Source organism: Pinus tabuliformis, chromosome 8 (assembly GCF_031772625.1).
Source record: "Pinus tabuliformis cultivar Carrire ecotype Pingquan chromosome 8, CPIR1, whole genome shotgun sequence".
Lineage (NCBI taxonomy): Eukaryota > Viridiplantae > Streptophyta > Pinopsida > Pinales > Pinaceae > Pinus > Pinus tabuliformis.
Genome location: NC_142294.1, coordinates 100,899,280 through 100,915,180, shown reverse-complemented (window position 1 = coordinate 100,915,180; position 15,901 = coordinate 100,899,280). Strand labels below are relative to the sequence as shown.

At 35.1% G+C, this 15,901-nt stretch overlaps 1 protein-coding gene across 1 annotated transcript in view; it reads left to right on the top strand.

The window, feature by feature from the left end:
• Window positions 1-9,890: 9,890 nt before the first annotated feature.
• LOC149234320 (putative potassium transporter 17) overlaps window positions 9,891-15,901 on the top strand; it is a 49,549-nt gene continuing 43,538 nt past the window's right edge. The window contains exons 1-2 of the mRNA XM_089371799.1: window positions 9,891-10,302; window positions 10,537-10,753. Coding sequence (XP_089227925.1) covers window positions 10,042-10,302; window positions 10,537-10,753 — 478 coding nt within the window. The 5' untranslated portion in view covers window positions 9,891-10,041. The remainder of the gene's footprint in view (window positions 10,303-10,536; window positions 10,754-15,901) is intronic.

Below are 15,901 nucleotides of genomic sequence, written 5' to 3'. Positions count from 1 at the left end.
CTTGCATTTTCAAGTCATAATAGAACTTGGATAGACACTTTTACTAAAAACGCTTCTCAAAATTTTCTTAGGTTAGTTGTTATTATCCAAGTTCTTTACCTACTTGAGATTCCCCCATGACATGGATGCTTTGTCTTCCAAATGGTAGATGGTTATCTTAGCTTATAGGTTATACAAGTAATGCTATAATTTGAAAATTTTCATTCCAAATATCCAACTTCTACCTCTTCAACTTTCTTATGATTTACATTGAATGTAAGGGGCTTAATTTTTTTTATCTCTCCCTTTAGGTAACTAATCCCTAACTTCCTTGTCTAGGGTTCAACTAGTGGCATTTTCTAACTACTAGCTATGTCATAAGGCATGTTTACTTTTGTCATACCCTATTGTGGAAAATGAATTTGGTAGCCAACAACAATCTTAGATTCCCTTTAATATCCAATAACAATCTTTGACGGCCTTGAATAGTTGAAAATTTTTCGTTTTTCCAATATTCCATGCTCTATAACTTACTTTGATCCAACTCTTTTATCCATATGTTTGTGGAGTAGGTTGAGGCTTTGCAATATTTGTGCATTAAGGAGTTGTTTCTCTTATTAAGCCTTTTCTCGACCTTTCATTTTCAATATTATAATTGTGTACATCCATCTGTAATTTTTGCATAGTCTTATACAATCCTTGGTTTTATTTTTTTCTTGCCTATTGATGGTCCTTTTAATTATCTTTTTAGTTTCTTAGAAAGACAACCAAAAATATGTGCATTCAATTGTCAACCGAGGTTTGTATGGAACTTGTGATTTGTCATGCACCACATATGCTAGTACATCTATAGTTGTAGTATTCTAAATTAATTTCATATGGAAAGATATTAAGATGCTTTCACAAGTCACCAAAAGAAATCTGTATCACACTCGCAATCAAAACTACTCTTGCAAGAAAATAAACAACACACTTTGCAAGAAATTAAACATGCTTGCAGGAAAGAAAGCAAACATCCAGATAAGTAAACACACTGACAGTAGAAGGTGATTCATTCAAATCTTTTAGATGATATTAAATTCTATAATAGGGATGCACATGAAATTCAATAGCTAACAAATTCACATTATGCTATAAATAATCACACCACAAAAATAAATGCAATTTCTAGGAAATAAGGTAAAGTGAAAGGTAAATATAAAAATAGAGTAATTAGTTAAATTTGAAAAATAGCGCATTTTAATATTAATTTACAGATTCGATAGCAATGTGAGTTGTAGCATTAGGCTACACTATGGGCTACAAATATATAATTGCATTGATAATCGAATCATGCATTAGAACTATAAAATTTGCAATTTTTTATACAATCAAGAATTACAAAACTATGTAATTAACCAAATGAAATGTTAGAGCTGTAGCACTCTGTAAATAACACAATTAGATATCCTAGTTGTGGAATATGATAAACAAAGGAATTATTGGAAATAAAAGGATGCCAATAAAATTAAAACTACACTATGATGTTATAGACAATACCTGGATAAGGAAGGGGGCCTACCTCCTTAGATGAGGCACTGGTTAAAGGTTCAACAACGTGTTAGCCAATAAACACACCATCAATTTGAATTAGAAAGGAGCATGAACTTATATTGCAAAAAATATATTACAGTTACAGACTAGCAAAGTCTCTCCAAATTCTAGATTTTAGATTTTGATTCATTATCATGATCATCTCTTGTTGTTCTACTTATACAAATGTTTAAACTATGTTAACAGTTAATGGATATTCATGAGAATCTAATGATTCCATATAGTTACAATGAATTCTTTAGGAGATAGAAAATTGAGCAAAACACTGACTTGATTGGCTATGTGACAAGTGGTAGCGAGGTCACCCTTTCCTTGTGAAGTGACCAATTTTCCTTGTCACTTTCCTATGTTGGGAGATTTGCTGGTTGATTGATCTGGGAAATATATTGGTGACAATTGTGTCGATAATATGATGTGTTGTACCATTTATCCATGGATGTAATAACTTTCCCAAATGGCCAAATGAATGAGAGATGCAGCAACATCTTCTATAGTGAGTTGTGAATTATAGCAATAAGGATCCATAGCATGAGTGTTAACACCTTGAAGAGTTGCAGCACTAGAGTCAACACCTTGGAGTTGGAGCACAAGTGTCAATGGCTCAAATTCATAGCAATTAAAATTACAACACTACTTTTTAATGATAAGTCACAACATTGTGTTGGAATGGTGTGCCACTACAACTAACAATAGGGAGTTGCAACACCTAGCAATAGGGAGTTATAGCACTTAACAACTATGAGTTGCATCACTTGGAAACTAGGAGTTATAGCACCTAATAACAACGAGTTGTAGTAGTTATCCATGGTGAGTTGCAGTGCTTTTGTCCTACTCCTATCTGAATGTAGTTATGTAGTTATGCCTCTTAAATATCACTGATTAGCTTAGAAAGGTAAGTATCTCCTTAAACACATAAGAATAAGAATTAAAAAGGCATATTAAGAGAATAGTTGTACCTTGACCAAAATGCATTTATATGGGAAAAAATGTTGTTGGGATGACATGAAAATGGGAAAACGATGTGCAAAAAGATATTTGATGAGCGTTCGAAAGATTCCAAATTAGGCACCAATCACCTATTATCAGGGGAATTTATTTTAGTATTACCAAGGCTCATCCCCTATATTTCTCCCTCCTCAAGGTTGTAGCAATATTAAGCATCTTCCATCTCTATAATTCTCCTTGTTTATTCTCTTGATGTCTTCAATCTATTTGTACTAGTGTTCTATAGAATCTAGGTCCTTTAATCATCCTACCTAATGCAATGCATTCAGTATAGATAATATCTATTAGATAGTAGTCAAAATTTCATTATATAGAATTATGCACACACAAACACACACATTTGCACCCATGTATTTATTTTATCCATCAAAGACACTTATTATTTTCATTAGAATTTAGGGTTATAAGTAATCCTCCTCCTTTAGCCTACTTTGACCTAGTTTTGCAACCTAGGCTATGATACCACTCTATAACATACCCAACCCTCAAGGTGAATTTATGGAGGTGGGGTATCAAACTTTTTCTCTTTCCAATCTTGAACCATTTTTTCTAAATTTTCCATCACCTTCTATTGATTGATACCTTTCAATTGATATAATTTTCACATCATTCTAGGGTTGGGGAACATTGGCAGCCATGGACCTCAAAATATTTACCAATTTTTTTCATTAAACATGTGTACAACTAGCATGTGGTATTCCCACCATGTGTCACACCATACTATGAGACATCATTAGGCATGTGGCCAACATGTGGTATGAACCCACCCACATGTCAACATCATGGCATGCCACCTTAGCATAATGAACACATCAAATGTCATGCCACATCCAAATCTATGTATTTTTCATAGAAGGTGATTTCATAAAAGTTTTGATTCTATGTATGGGTTTTGTTTGAAAACATGAAATGCCTATGGAGATGGAAACTAAAAAATTTTGAATTTCCCATGATACAAAATATGTCTAGAAGTGGGAAAGTTTATGGTACCCAACAACCTGAAATTTAATGAGCCTAATCTGATTTTTGTCAACATCCATTTTTTTCCAATAATGATCATTGATGGAATTTCTGTATTTTCGATTTTTGCTAAGCTCAACAGGTCAACTTTCTAGATGCTTTGGATTACACATCACACTTAACTATACTACCACACCATATTTCCTTTGACAGCTTAGCCATGCCAGCATGTCATGCCATTGTGCTACATAATCTATCCATGTTAGCATGTCAGATCATCATGACACATGACCAACCATGTCATGAGTCACAATGTATACTTTTCTGGCATCCAAATCTATGTTTTTCCAGAAAATGATATTTTGTAGTAATTCTAGATTTATGGATTTCCAACCTCTGGATCTATGTCTTTCAATCGATGGAAAAAAAAATTATAGAGAAGGAGAAATCATTAGAATCCAACACTTGATCGGAATTTGGGATTTATCTAGTAGTGTGAGCAGTGGCATTGAATGGTTAAAATCTAAATCCAGCTAAATCTTTGCCTCCCAAGCACCCCTCTAACTAAGCTCATGGTCTTGACCTCATTGACCCATATGACCAAAGGTTGGGCTAAAAGGGTATCCAAATATAGGAAGACATTTACTAAGTCCCTTTGATGAAAAGTTGTACTTCTCAATTTTTTTTCTTCTAATCATGCTAAAAGCCACTAGGATGCACAACATAACACAACCTATGTTTCACGTGGATTTGGTCTCGTTGACAATTATCAATTAACAAACCTTACATTCTTGTTATTTAATGGTTCTATTAACTAGGAAGTGGGCCAACGAGATCTATAATAGATCCTCTTACTAACTTAGTTTGATCTAGATGATAGACTATCAACTAATGAACACTACTTTTCCATCAACAAACATTTCTATCAACTGACCATTGCCTACCAAAATACACAACACGTCACTGTCATGACTTGATTTGATTGGTTGACAAACCATCAACTAATGAATTCAATTCCATCAAGTGTTGATTTTGTTAGTCATGAAGCAATCCATCATGCATTATAATACACCCTTCTTCCAACTTAGTTAATTCCTCCACACTTAAGCCCCTCTTTGCCTAAGCTCTTGTTCATAATCCTTGTTGGCCCTTGTAACTAGGGGTTGCGGATGAGACCACCAACCATGAATTTTTTATCTTCAATACATGAATTTTCCTAGGGAGAATCTTACTCTTTATAAATTTGGTCGACCATTTTCAAGAAATTGGACATGGTCAATGAGATAAAATTTATCTGGTAAACCACTAAGAGTGGAGACATCCTCATTTGTGCATTGCAAGCATGCTACCTATAACTAGAGAATTATTTTAATGACTTCTCAAGGAATCTTGAAGATCAATTATACAAATTGGCTTAACTAAATAATTTTCCTTTCCCCATGAATAGTGTAACAACTTCCAGATTTAAATTCCTCATATTACTACAAATAGGGAGGACAATTCTCTAGCTTGCTTCTTGGAGAGCCTTATGGGTCCAATTGTGATTTAGTTATTAGCTCTATTCATACTCTAACTCACATAGAAAATTTCATATGCTAAGGTGCTCACTAAACCTTAATCATGGACCAACCTAAGACTTCATGATGAAATCTAGCTAAGATATCTACCCTAGCCATTCCAAGCCTCCTGTTAACACTCAGGTTGTTCCCTTTGACTCCTAAGGGAATACGGTCGAGGTAACCACAAACCAATCTTTGGACTGCAGGTCCTAGCCTACCAGCAGTCAGAGAGGGCTCTCTCTTTAGGATTTAACTTTGTTTAAGGGATGATTTTAGGCTAGATATGATGCACGAGTTTGATTTAAGTTTGGTGGGATGGTTGATCTATTCAAACAGAGTTGGCATGCAAAGTGTAAGAAGTTCAAACCATTGGGCATGGAGTCTATGAATGTGAACTTGATGGATGTGTTTTCCTTGGCAGAAGAGGGGAATATGGAGCAGGATAGCTACACATGGCACAATGATTAATTGCTGGAACAAGGATGAAATGGAGGTCAGGGGATGAGAGGCAGTTAAGGATCTCTCATCTAGCCAAAGAGGGAAAGTGGATGAAGACTATGTAGGAGCAATAAAGGATTCCTAAACATCATTCATATAATGAAGGAAATAGCTTAAACATGATCAATTAAGCATACATATTCATCACTAATTCGGAGGAAAACATAGAAAAGTTACAAGAATTGAGGACAGAGGGCATGAAAACTAGTTCTGAACTATTCCTTCTTCCTACAACTTAGATTATGATATATAGATGATACAGATACATATAAACTGATAAACAAAGGGAGGAAAGACTTATTGGACCATGAGCAAGCACGATAATCCCATATCAAGCTCTTCAGCCATTGAAAGCACAACCAACCAATTCAGATGCAAATATTCCAGCAATCTTTGATTACAGAAGCTCTCAACATATACAGCGCGAGTCTGGAATGAGAAATACAACCAACCAACCCTTTCTACATTTACAGAGGGTGGTATAAATAGAGAAAATATCTAAAAATATGTACAAAAGCAGATCTGAGACATATCTGAAGAAATGAATGATCTGACCTAACATTTATTGAAATGAATGTAAGAATATCTATCTAACAGCTGCGCTGGAGGCAACAGCCATAATAATGAATAAATATGGGTCCTTTGTTGTGATGTGCTGGCAATTTGCCATAACTGCGCCTTGAATACTGAAGCGCTACCCTAAATGTGGCTTGATACATTGTTCTGATAATAACTGGGCTTTAGATTCATTCATCTGCGCCTGCAAGTGGTTCTGCTACCTTAAGTGGCCAAAACTGTGAGTTGGTGAGCCTTTATGGCTCAGAGCTGCTTTATTGACTTTGCTGGGGGGCTCTTTAATGTTCTCCTGCTTCGGGCTTTATGATTTTTGCTGATATTTTTGACTGATACACTTTGCCGCTTCACTGATACTCTTTACTGCTGAATCGGGCCACTTTCTCTTCCCTGAGATACTTGAAACTGTCAAATCGCCCCTTTCTGTCCTTTCAAGGCAAAAGTAACTGCTGCTGATGTCTTCCGTGGCCTTTGGAATGCTATCGGCGCATGGCTGATCAAATATCAATCACCCATGAAGAAATCCTTCAGAGAATGGCAGAGGAAGGCTTGTTGATAACTGTGCTAGGCCGTGCTGGCTTCCTGGAGCCATACTGGGCTTTGGAGCGATCAAAAATGGCTTGAAATGCATGAATTCACTTTGAATGGGCGCGCGCAGGCGCAGCTGTGAAAACAGCGAAGAAAATGGCCCTTTTCCCTTTACACAGCCCAAAACCCATTTACACGTAAAGATCGCAAAAATCCAGGGCGGGAGCGACACTATTCATATGATTAAATCGTAGCCGTTGGATCCGGCGTGGGCTGATCCAATGGCTGGCGCTAACTCGGCAGTTTGACGGATCAGCGGTCCCAACATATAAACCCCTGACGAGCGATATACCACGGACCCGAAAATGTATTAAGGCCATCTTTATTCGAAATCGGGTCCGGCCCATCGGCGGAACCCATATCGGCGGTTTTATAACTGAAACGGGTCCGCGGACCCGAAATCCTTTAACACTGCTTTTTATTACCTTTCGGCTCCGGCATATCGGAGCCTTCCCTTTTCGCTATACAAGGGGCCTTTACGGACCCGAAATCTATATGCGTCGCGCTTTATATTATTTCGGCTCCGCTGGTCGAAGCCATATATGGGGCGATTGCCGACATAATGTGAGCCGTAGATCTGGTGTGCATGAATGGATGGCTGCGATCAAATCGTTGTTTTGCTATCGGCGGGGACAGGGGTGGCGACCTTTGTATGAATGCGATTGCCGACAGCGAAATGCGATATATCAAAAAATGCGGGATTTAGCGTTATAACTGAAGTTTTATAAAAACTTAAGTTAAATGATAAAGTGGGTTTATAAGAGGAATGCAGAGATATATGTATAAAAGGGGTTTTTTAAGGCATCTGAAGGGTTTTCATGCCTTAAAAAAGGTTCAATGAAATCGGAGGAAGGTTAATAATGCATCAGAAGGGGTCCGAAGCATAAAAAGGAGGGTTTTATGAAATAATAAAGGGGTTTTATGCTTTGGAAGGGGTCCAAAGCATTGGAAGATGGTTTTGAGAGGGGAAATGAGGCCTCTTGCTAAGTTTCAAGTAAACTTAGCAATTCCCAAATGTACTTGTGGTTATTTTTCAACCAGGGGGAGGGGATAAGTATATAGGGGAGTTATTAACATAGTTTTAGTAGGGGGAGGGGAGATAGATAGGGAGTTACATAGTAAAGTTAGTATTTAACAAGATGATGATAAGAAAAAGCGCTAAGTATGTAAATCTTAGGCTATCAAGGAGAAATAAGAGTTGTGAAGAGAGCATGAACATTCCTTGAGTAAAGCAGATGTTCACCAAGGCAAATGATATGAAAATGATGAGACTAAGAGATATAAAGCAGATCTTGATCTCTTTAGGGGAGGTTAGTGAGTGATTTGGGGAATAAGAAGAAGGGGAAGTTAGACATGCCTCGCTTGAAGTCCTTCAAATGGAAAACTGCCTCAAACTTGTGATATGAATGGATATGACACTTGAAAATATGAAATGGATCACAAGCCATGATTCTGCAACCACAAAACTACTTACCCGACCTACTTGCCTAGCATTTTCTCTTCTTATGGTTTGGGTGCACTTGAACTAGCATACCCAGCTTTTCATTCTTTTCTTCTTGCTGTCCTCCTATCTATATCTACCCTTATTGCATCCGGGGCTCAGATTAAGCTGTTGAGCACCCTTGTTTCTCTACCTATCTATAAATCTGCCAAGATTAAGCTGTTTGGATAGATAATGATTCTCTATATTCTACAACAGGAAATTGAAACCTAGGGAGACCAAGATTAAGCTGTTTGGCCCTTCCTTAACTGAAAACTCATCAAAAATGGATTAACTCATCAAAATTTGGAATATAGCAGTGGCATTTAGACTAGCACACTCTCATGGACACTTCTTTGGCATCTGTAACAAATATGGAACATTGCAGCATGCAAAGTATGACATATTTGGCATGTAAAAATGTTGATCATAAAAGATGAATACCTACTGCCGCAGGAGGCTAACACCTCCTTTACAAAAATCCTTTGGATCCCTTTATTTCAGAAAAAGGGAAAATATATTTGTAGAATTCTACATCGATTTTATTAAAAATTCCTCTCAATTCCAACCCCTTTTGGAGACCCCTCAACCACATTCACTGGAAATAATATCTCCATCATTATCTCATTAAATTCACCTTACTATGGGATATTAATATGCTTAGATCAGTTTTACTTGCAAGCATGTCCCGCACATTTAAATGGAAATATGTAAATACATGAATGGGTCCAATAATTAAACAAAAATAATAAGTAACAATCTAGCCTTGTGAAAAATTATTCACAACAAACAAGCATAATAAGAACACATCAAAATATATGCAACATTCATTCATTATTCACATCCTTTGGGAAAAAAAATCTTTGAAATAACACCAATTAATTACAGAACTTTGAAGCTCTACCTAGTCATAAACCACACTACCTCCATACTCTCAATAGTGGATCACTCCTAAGCTAAGGCATTAACTGCACAAAGGAAAAAAGCTCTCCTAAACCTAATTATAAACACATAATCTTTACCAAATCCAACCAAATCCTAAGTCATTTCTTTTCTTTTCTTTATTTTTACTCCAACTTGTAAGCAAGGGGAATTTGGATATATAACTTATTGGGGATTACAACCAGATTATTTTTTGCACTTTACTTTTCCACCGTGGAAACTATGACATCTCATTAAATCACAAAGTTCAACCGACATAAATAAACAAAGGAAAAGGATCAGATCGGAATAGTATCCACAACAGAGAAAATGATGGGGAGTATCGCGCTGTGATATTAGCAAATAGCATCGCATCAACCTCAAATTGCATGCCAAAGCCAATTCTGCATAATCCCCTAAGCAGAAGGCGCTGGTGAGCTGTGAGGCAGAATCAATAAAATATTAAAGAACCTCTTCGACATGATCATGAAACCAAGTCACGGCACCATCAATCCGTACAGTGATGAAAGTTTCACTGACAAATGAGTGATGAATGTTTCACTGAACGCCACTGAGTGATTATTCTTCCATTATCCGAATATGATTCAGAAGCTTTTTCTTGATTTACAAATGAGTGATGAATGTTTCACTGAACCTCACTGAGTGATTATTCTTCCATTATCCGAATATGATTCAGAAGCTTTTTCTTGATTTAAATTAATGGAAATTTATTAGAATCCGCGCACAGTACATTTGTATACCATTAAATGCATTATGAGTACTAATTATGTTGTTCCAGCCTCCGGAGTCGACAAACATCTCATTTTGCCAATTCGGGAGCCAAGACTAATAAGTTAACCGTTTGTCTTCTGCTTCCTCCTCTCAATGTCTCTGAGTTTAGAGGAGAAAGATGTGGAAGGTGGTGAAAGTTCGTATGGAAATGAGCCGCCAAAATTATGCAGCAACAGGACTAATGAAATCCTCCCCTGTGAGATGGGGATGGCTAATGAAAATAGAGGTTCAACTGCTATGGAGGACCAGGGTACAGGAGGAGAAGGAAAGTGTGTGAATATGAAAACGTTTATATCTAATAATCATGATGATGATGTTTTTTTGGTTCATGGAAATGGAAATGGAGAGAAACAGGTATGGTATTATATTATTTAATAATTATTAAACGTTAGATCTAAGATTTTTGTGATCTATAATGTTAATATCCGTCTTTGAAATTAATCATATTCTCTAATTCCAAAAAAATAATATAAAATTTTAATAAATAAAATAGAAACCATGAACCAACCATTTCCATTTATTATTATTCAAGGAGGATTTGTTTGAATACTGAGATGGGCCATTTGATTTGACTTCATTTCGTTTCAGAGCAAGTGGAAACAGTTTGTTTTGGCGTATCAAACTCTGGGAGTGGTGTTCGGGGGTTTGGCGACGTCTCCGCTGTACGTGTACCCATCCATGAATTTGAAATCGCCAGACGAGGAGGACTACTTGGGGATCCTCAGCCTCATGCTTTGGACTCTTACGCTGATTGGGGTGGTTAAATATGTATGCTTAGCCCTCCGTGCAGATGACCGTGGCGAAGGTACGGAGTTCAAATATTTTTGTCTTTGCTCCATTTTGTACTGACTCCATATTGTTTCCTCTAATGCTGAAGTGATCATTCGTTATCTCTTTATATAGATCTTTGCTTTATACTGATTGCTTTATTTATCATAAATATTTGATGTTATGAACCTTTACATTTCTAGTCACAAAGTTGCCGCTTTTTTACATTGAAGTTTGATTAGGAAATTATTTTTTTAATAATAAAATTTTGATTAAAAATTATTGTTTGACAATAAAATTATGTTCATATTTTTAATTTTCAATTTCATATATTAAAAATATATATATATTCAATTTCATATATTAAAAGAATAAAATAATACTACCATAATTATTACAGAGTGTTATATATATAATTAGCATAATCACATTGATAAAGAAGTAAATTTTTTGTTAATAGATAAATTCAAATCTTAAAAATGTTATACAATCAAAATCCCAACTCTAAGAGTTAATATCTAAATCCTAATCTTTTAAATTTTCAAATATTTTTTTGATGGTCTTAGAATTTTACTAATAGATAAATTCAAATCCTAAAATTGTTATCCAACCAAAACCCTAACTCTAATAGCTAATGACTAAACCTTAATTTTCAGAGTTTCAAATATTTCTTCTATGACCTTTGAATTAAACACACATTTATAGCCTCTTGTGATCTCTATATGGTTAAATTGGAAATTGAAAAAAATTTCAGACTTGTATTATATTTCGTTTTTATCTCTAAATTACACACAATCTAAATTATAGACGAAACAACCTTTTTCACATGTTTTCTAATTAATTTTAACCAAAATTCAGCTATGATATTTAAAAACATAAGTTTAAGTTCTTTCTATAGATTTTCCAGAGAGCTCAATCTATTTATACAATGAAAATTATATTTGAAACAACAGAAATCACAATCTTTATTGAAATTATATAATCAAATTCCTTAAAAATATCATTTCATATATAAATTACACTAAATTATTTAAAATGTTTTATCTATATCAAATTCTCCTTATAACAAAATTTTAGAATTCATTTTTTCTTATATAATGATCAAAATCAAACTCTAAATTTTTATAATATATTTAACATTTTTTAAAATAGTAAACAAAATATCAAAATTCATAATTTTTCCATATGTCATTACCAAAATCAAATTCCTAACTACTAACAATGAGATTTTAACTTCTATGTAATATTCTCTTTTTTCCATCTTTAATATCACTAATAGTGTAACCATTTTGCTCTCTGCATAAGCAGTACCCTCTAAAATGTTACAGGTAACATTCTTACATTTTCCACAAGGTGTTTGATAGACCAAAGGTAATACCATATTCTTTGGGTCAATATTATTTAATGCGTTAAGCCAAGGCAATAGTATCCAAGTCATTCAAAACAAAATTAATTTAAAGTAAAATGACTGCACTGAAACTCCTCCCCACGCTTACCACTGAAATCCTTGTCCAGGTCCATCTATGTTGTGAATGAAGGCATGGCTATTTATGGAACGATTGAAAAACAATAATAACATTATAATATTACAGGATTTTTATATTCACTAATCACATTACACAGGCATATATATGATAGAAAACAAATGCCATTTAATAAAATTGAAAACAATATTTTCATTTATTGTCATCAAATCCTGTATATGTCTGATCTTGCCTCATCAAGATTTATATCTGTTTTATTATAATAATTATATGTATGTAATGATACCCCTACTCAATTACTCAACTATGAGAGGAGAAATTGTTATTAGGAACGGTGGAACCACTTCGGTTTCAACTTTTACAATTTTTGGAAAATCTGATGCATGAAATCTCAGGCTTCTTCTGAACCTCTATCGTGGTATAGCTACGGTCCCAACAGCAGCCTGACTTGCGCTCCCTTAATGACTCTGTCGCAAGGTAGGCTTCCTCTCGTGAACACTCTTCCAGAAAGGTCGGGGAGGGGAGGCGAGGGAAGGAGAGGAGAGGAGAGAGTCTCTGTCTGGATCAGGCTCTACGATCAATAATGAAAATTTGTGATCAAACTTTTAAACAGTTGTTAGCTAAATTTAAGAAGAAGAATCTTAGGTGTGAAGTAACATGGTGCAATGTTAGTCAATTATATCTGCCTTGCTTCGCAGTTTTCTGTGGAAATAACACATGGACACCCAAAATTTTGATGTTTAACAACTATAATTTAGATTTTCAAAAAATTCTGTAAACATTTATTATAATCTTATCCGAATTTTCATTATTTTCCTAGCTAGATTTTTTTAGACCACTCTAATTATATTGGGAGGGGAGAAAAGGAGAGGAGAGGAGAGAGTCTCTGCCTGGATCAGGCTCTACGATCAATAATGAAAATTTGTGATCAAACTTTTAAACAGTTGTTAGCTAAATTTAAGAAGAAGAATCTTAGGTGTGAAGTAACATGGTGCAATGTTAGGCAATTATATCTGCCTTGCTTCGCAGTTTTCTGTGGAAATAACACATGGACACCCAAAATTTAAATGTTTAACAACTATAATTTAGATTTTCAAAAAATTCTGTAAACATTTATTATAATCTTATCGGAATTTTCATTATTTTCCTAGCTAGAATTTTTTAGAACACTCTAATTATATCGAAAGAATCCTTTCAACTTGGAATGAGAAGTTCGAACAGAATGCAGACTTAAAAAAGTGGAAACAAACTTTTAACAAATAACAAAAGCAATACTAAATTAATTTAATTCGTTATTCTCATATTTAAAACTGAACCGTGTTAATTTCATTTCACAATTTTTCAATTTAATTCATCTGTGATTTAAACAAAAAATATTCCATGATTATCAAATCTGGACCGTCCAAACAAATTTTCATTTATTAAATATTGAAATTCCGTATATAAAATATTTAATATATTATAACTTTTAAATTATATTACAAGTTAATTATTCTTATAAATAAAAATTATATTTATCGTAATTAAATATTAAAATTATTATTTTAAAGTGGTTATCTATTTTTACTTTTTCACTAGTTAAAAGAAAACATAGATATACATAATCCAAATTTGTTTGAAGCAAATATATTTTAATTTTTTCAGTTAAATTTGTTTGAAGTAAATATATTCTAATTGATTAGAATATTTAAAAAGTATTGATATTTTATTAAATGCTTTTTTTTAGTTTTTTTTGTTCGAAGAGTATGGTTATAATTATTTTTAAATAATTTTTTATTGTTTTTAATTAAATAAACTTTAATTATTTTAGACAGGTGATATGTGTGAAGAAAAAGGTGGGATGCTATTGTTTTATCTAGCAAATGGGTTAGGTACGTGGTATTTCATTCTTGGTGAGGTTTAATGGCACACGAAAGAGCATTTATAATGCAAACTAGAGTACAGGGGAAACGTTATTGGGAGGAGATGAGTGGGTTGGCCAAGGAGGTTAATTGTGTGATGAGCATGCTAGATGAGAATTTAAACATGGTGTTGTACTCAAGAGAACCTAAAGCAATTGAATTTGAGGGAGTCAAGGGCCAGACTCCATTGATAGGGGGTTAGATTGGGAAGGGTTACATGTATGTGAAGTCGCTAGAGGTTAATGGAGTGCGTAGTCCAGTTTTGCTAGAGGTTGGCAAAGCACGCAATCCAGTTAATACAGAAATTGAAGCAACCCAACTATAAGCTTGTCTGGTGGTTAGCAAGTGGTAATTTCCAACCTCACAGGAAGGTGACGACCAAAGAGGCACAGACTAAATTCACTTTGCATTCCTTTTCAAAACCGATGTCAATTTGACACCGTGGTGGAATTTGCTAACAACATAGAAACTAGGAAGGTTTGTTGGCTTTCCTCATCTAAATTGAGAAACTTTTAGGGTTCTGGGGGTGGTCACTAGGAAGGATAGCCTCTAGCAGCACCTCTTTTGGCATTTGGTATTTTCTTACCCCTCTCATTGGATTCTATTTTAGATTTGGTTTGGTTATATGGCGCAAGAGGTGTGGTGTCATCCTTTGTTTCTAATTCCTACTAGTTTGTTGAATAGTTGTTTCCTTTTTATTTCCTAGGGATTTCTTTATGTTGGTATTACTTCTCCTCGGGCTATATGAAGGTTGGTATTGTGTTGACTGTTGGGGGTGGGATGTTTCAAATGATAATCTAGACAAGCTACCCCTACCCCAACCTATCTTAATGTCTCTATGTTTATTGACTCCATGTGGTTTGGTGGTGTGGCTCGAGAAGCTTTCTAAAGGGAGTGTTGTTTCAAGGGTTGATGAGTTGTCATGAGAGTGGTGATGGGTAGGCTACAAGGGTATTACGATTGTGGCTCTGCAAGAGGAGTGTTTAAGTATTTATGTTATTTGCCAGGGGTTGTTGTCGATATCTTCTTGGCTTTGACTCAGGATAGGGGGAATATGCACAGAGTTTGTGGGGAGTAAGAACGAATTATGGAGGTTTTGTCCCATACACCAAAAATTTTCCATTATCTTATGGGGCTACAGGAGTTGGGTTTTATTTCCTTACAGTGAGAGGAGAGTTTGGCAATTGGGTATTGGTTCCCTTGCAGAAAGGCATTTTTCATTGATTGACCATTTATAGGTTGGGCGACTATGTTGCGTCAAAGGGATTGAGTGTGACGTGGGGCTACTTATTCTTAGGAGAGATACCAATGAGGGAACACTCATCTGCATCACTGCATAGCAGGGTTCACTTCATATTATAGAGAATTCACTCCATACCACATTCAAGCAAAGATCACTAAGGCGAAAGGTGAGGCATTGTCCCATAAAACCCGCCTCTTTGATCCTGAGGTGCGGATGGAATGGATGAGATGGATACCAAATACGAGGCATACGAGAGGTAGATAACCAGTACATGTAGACGATGGATATGTACTAGAAAATGAAGTTTTTGCTCAGAAGCATGATTCTAGATCGCCATGAATCCCAGTTAGACATTATCCAATCATTAGACCACTTGTAAAATCACCTTCACACTATTGATAGTAGAATGGAATGATTAGAGTACCACTTGGGCATTCCCCTGAATGTGAGGTGTCCTCCAGATGGCCCACCAATGACAAGCTCATACTCAGACCCTATGGCATGATGATATTTTGTCTACATTAGTTGTTTTTGTTTATGATGTGTCATATGTATGT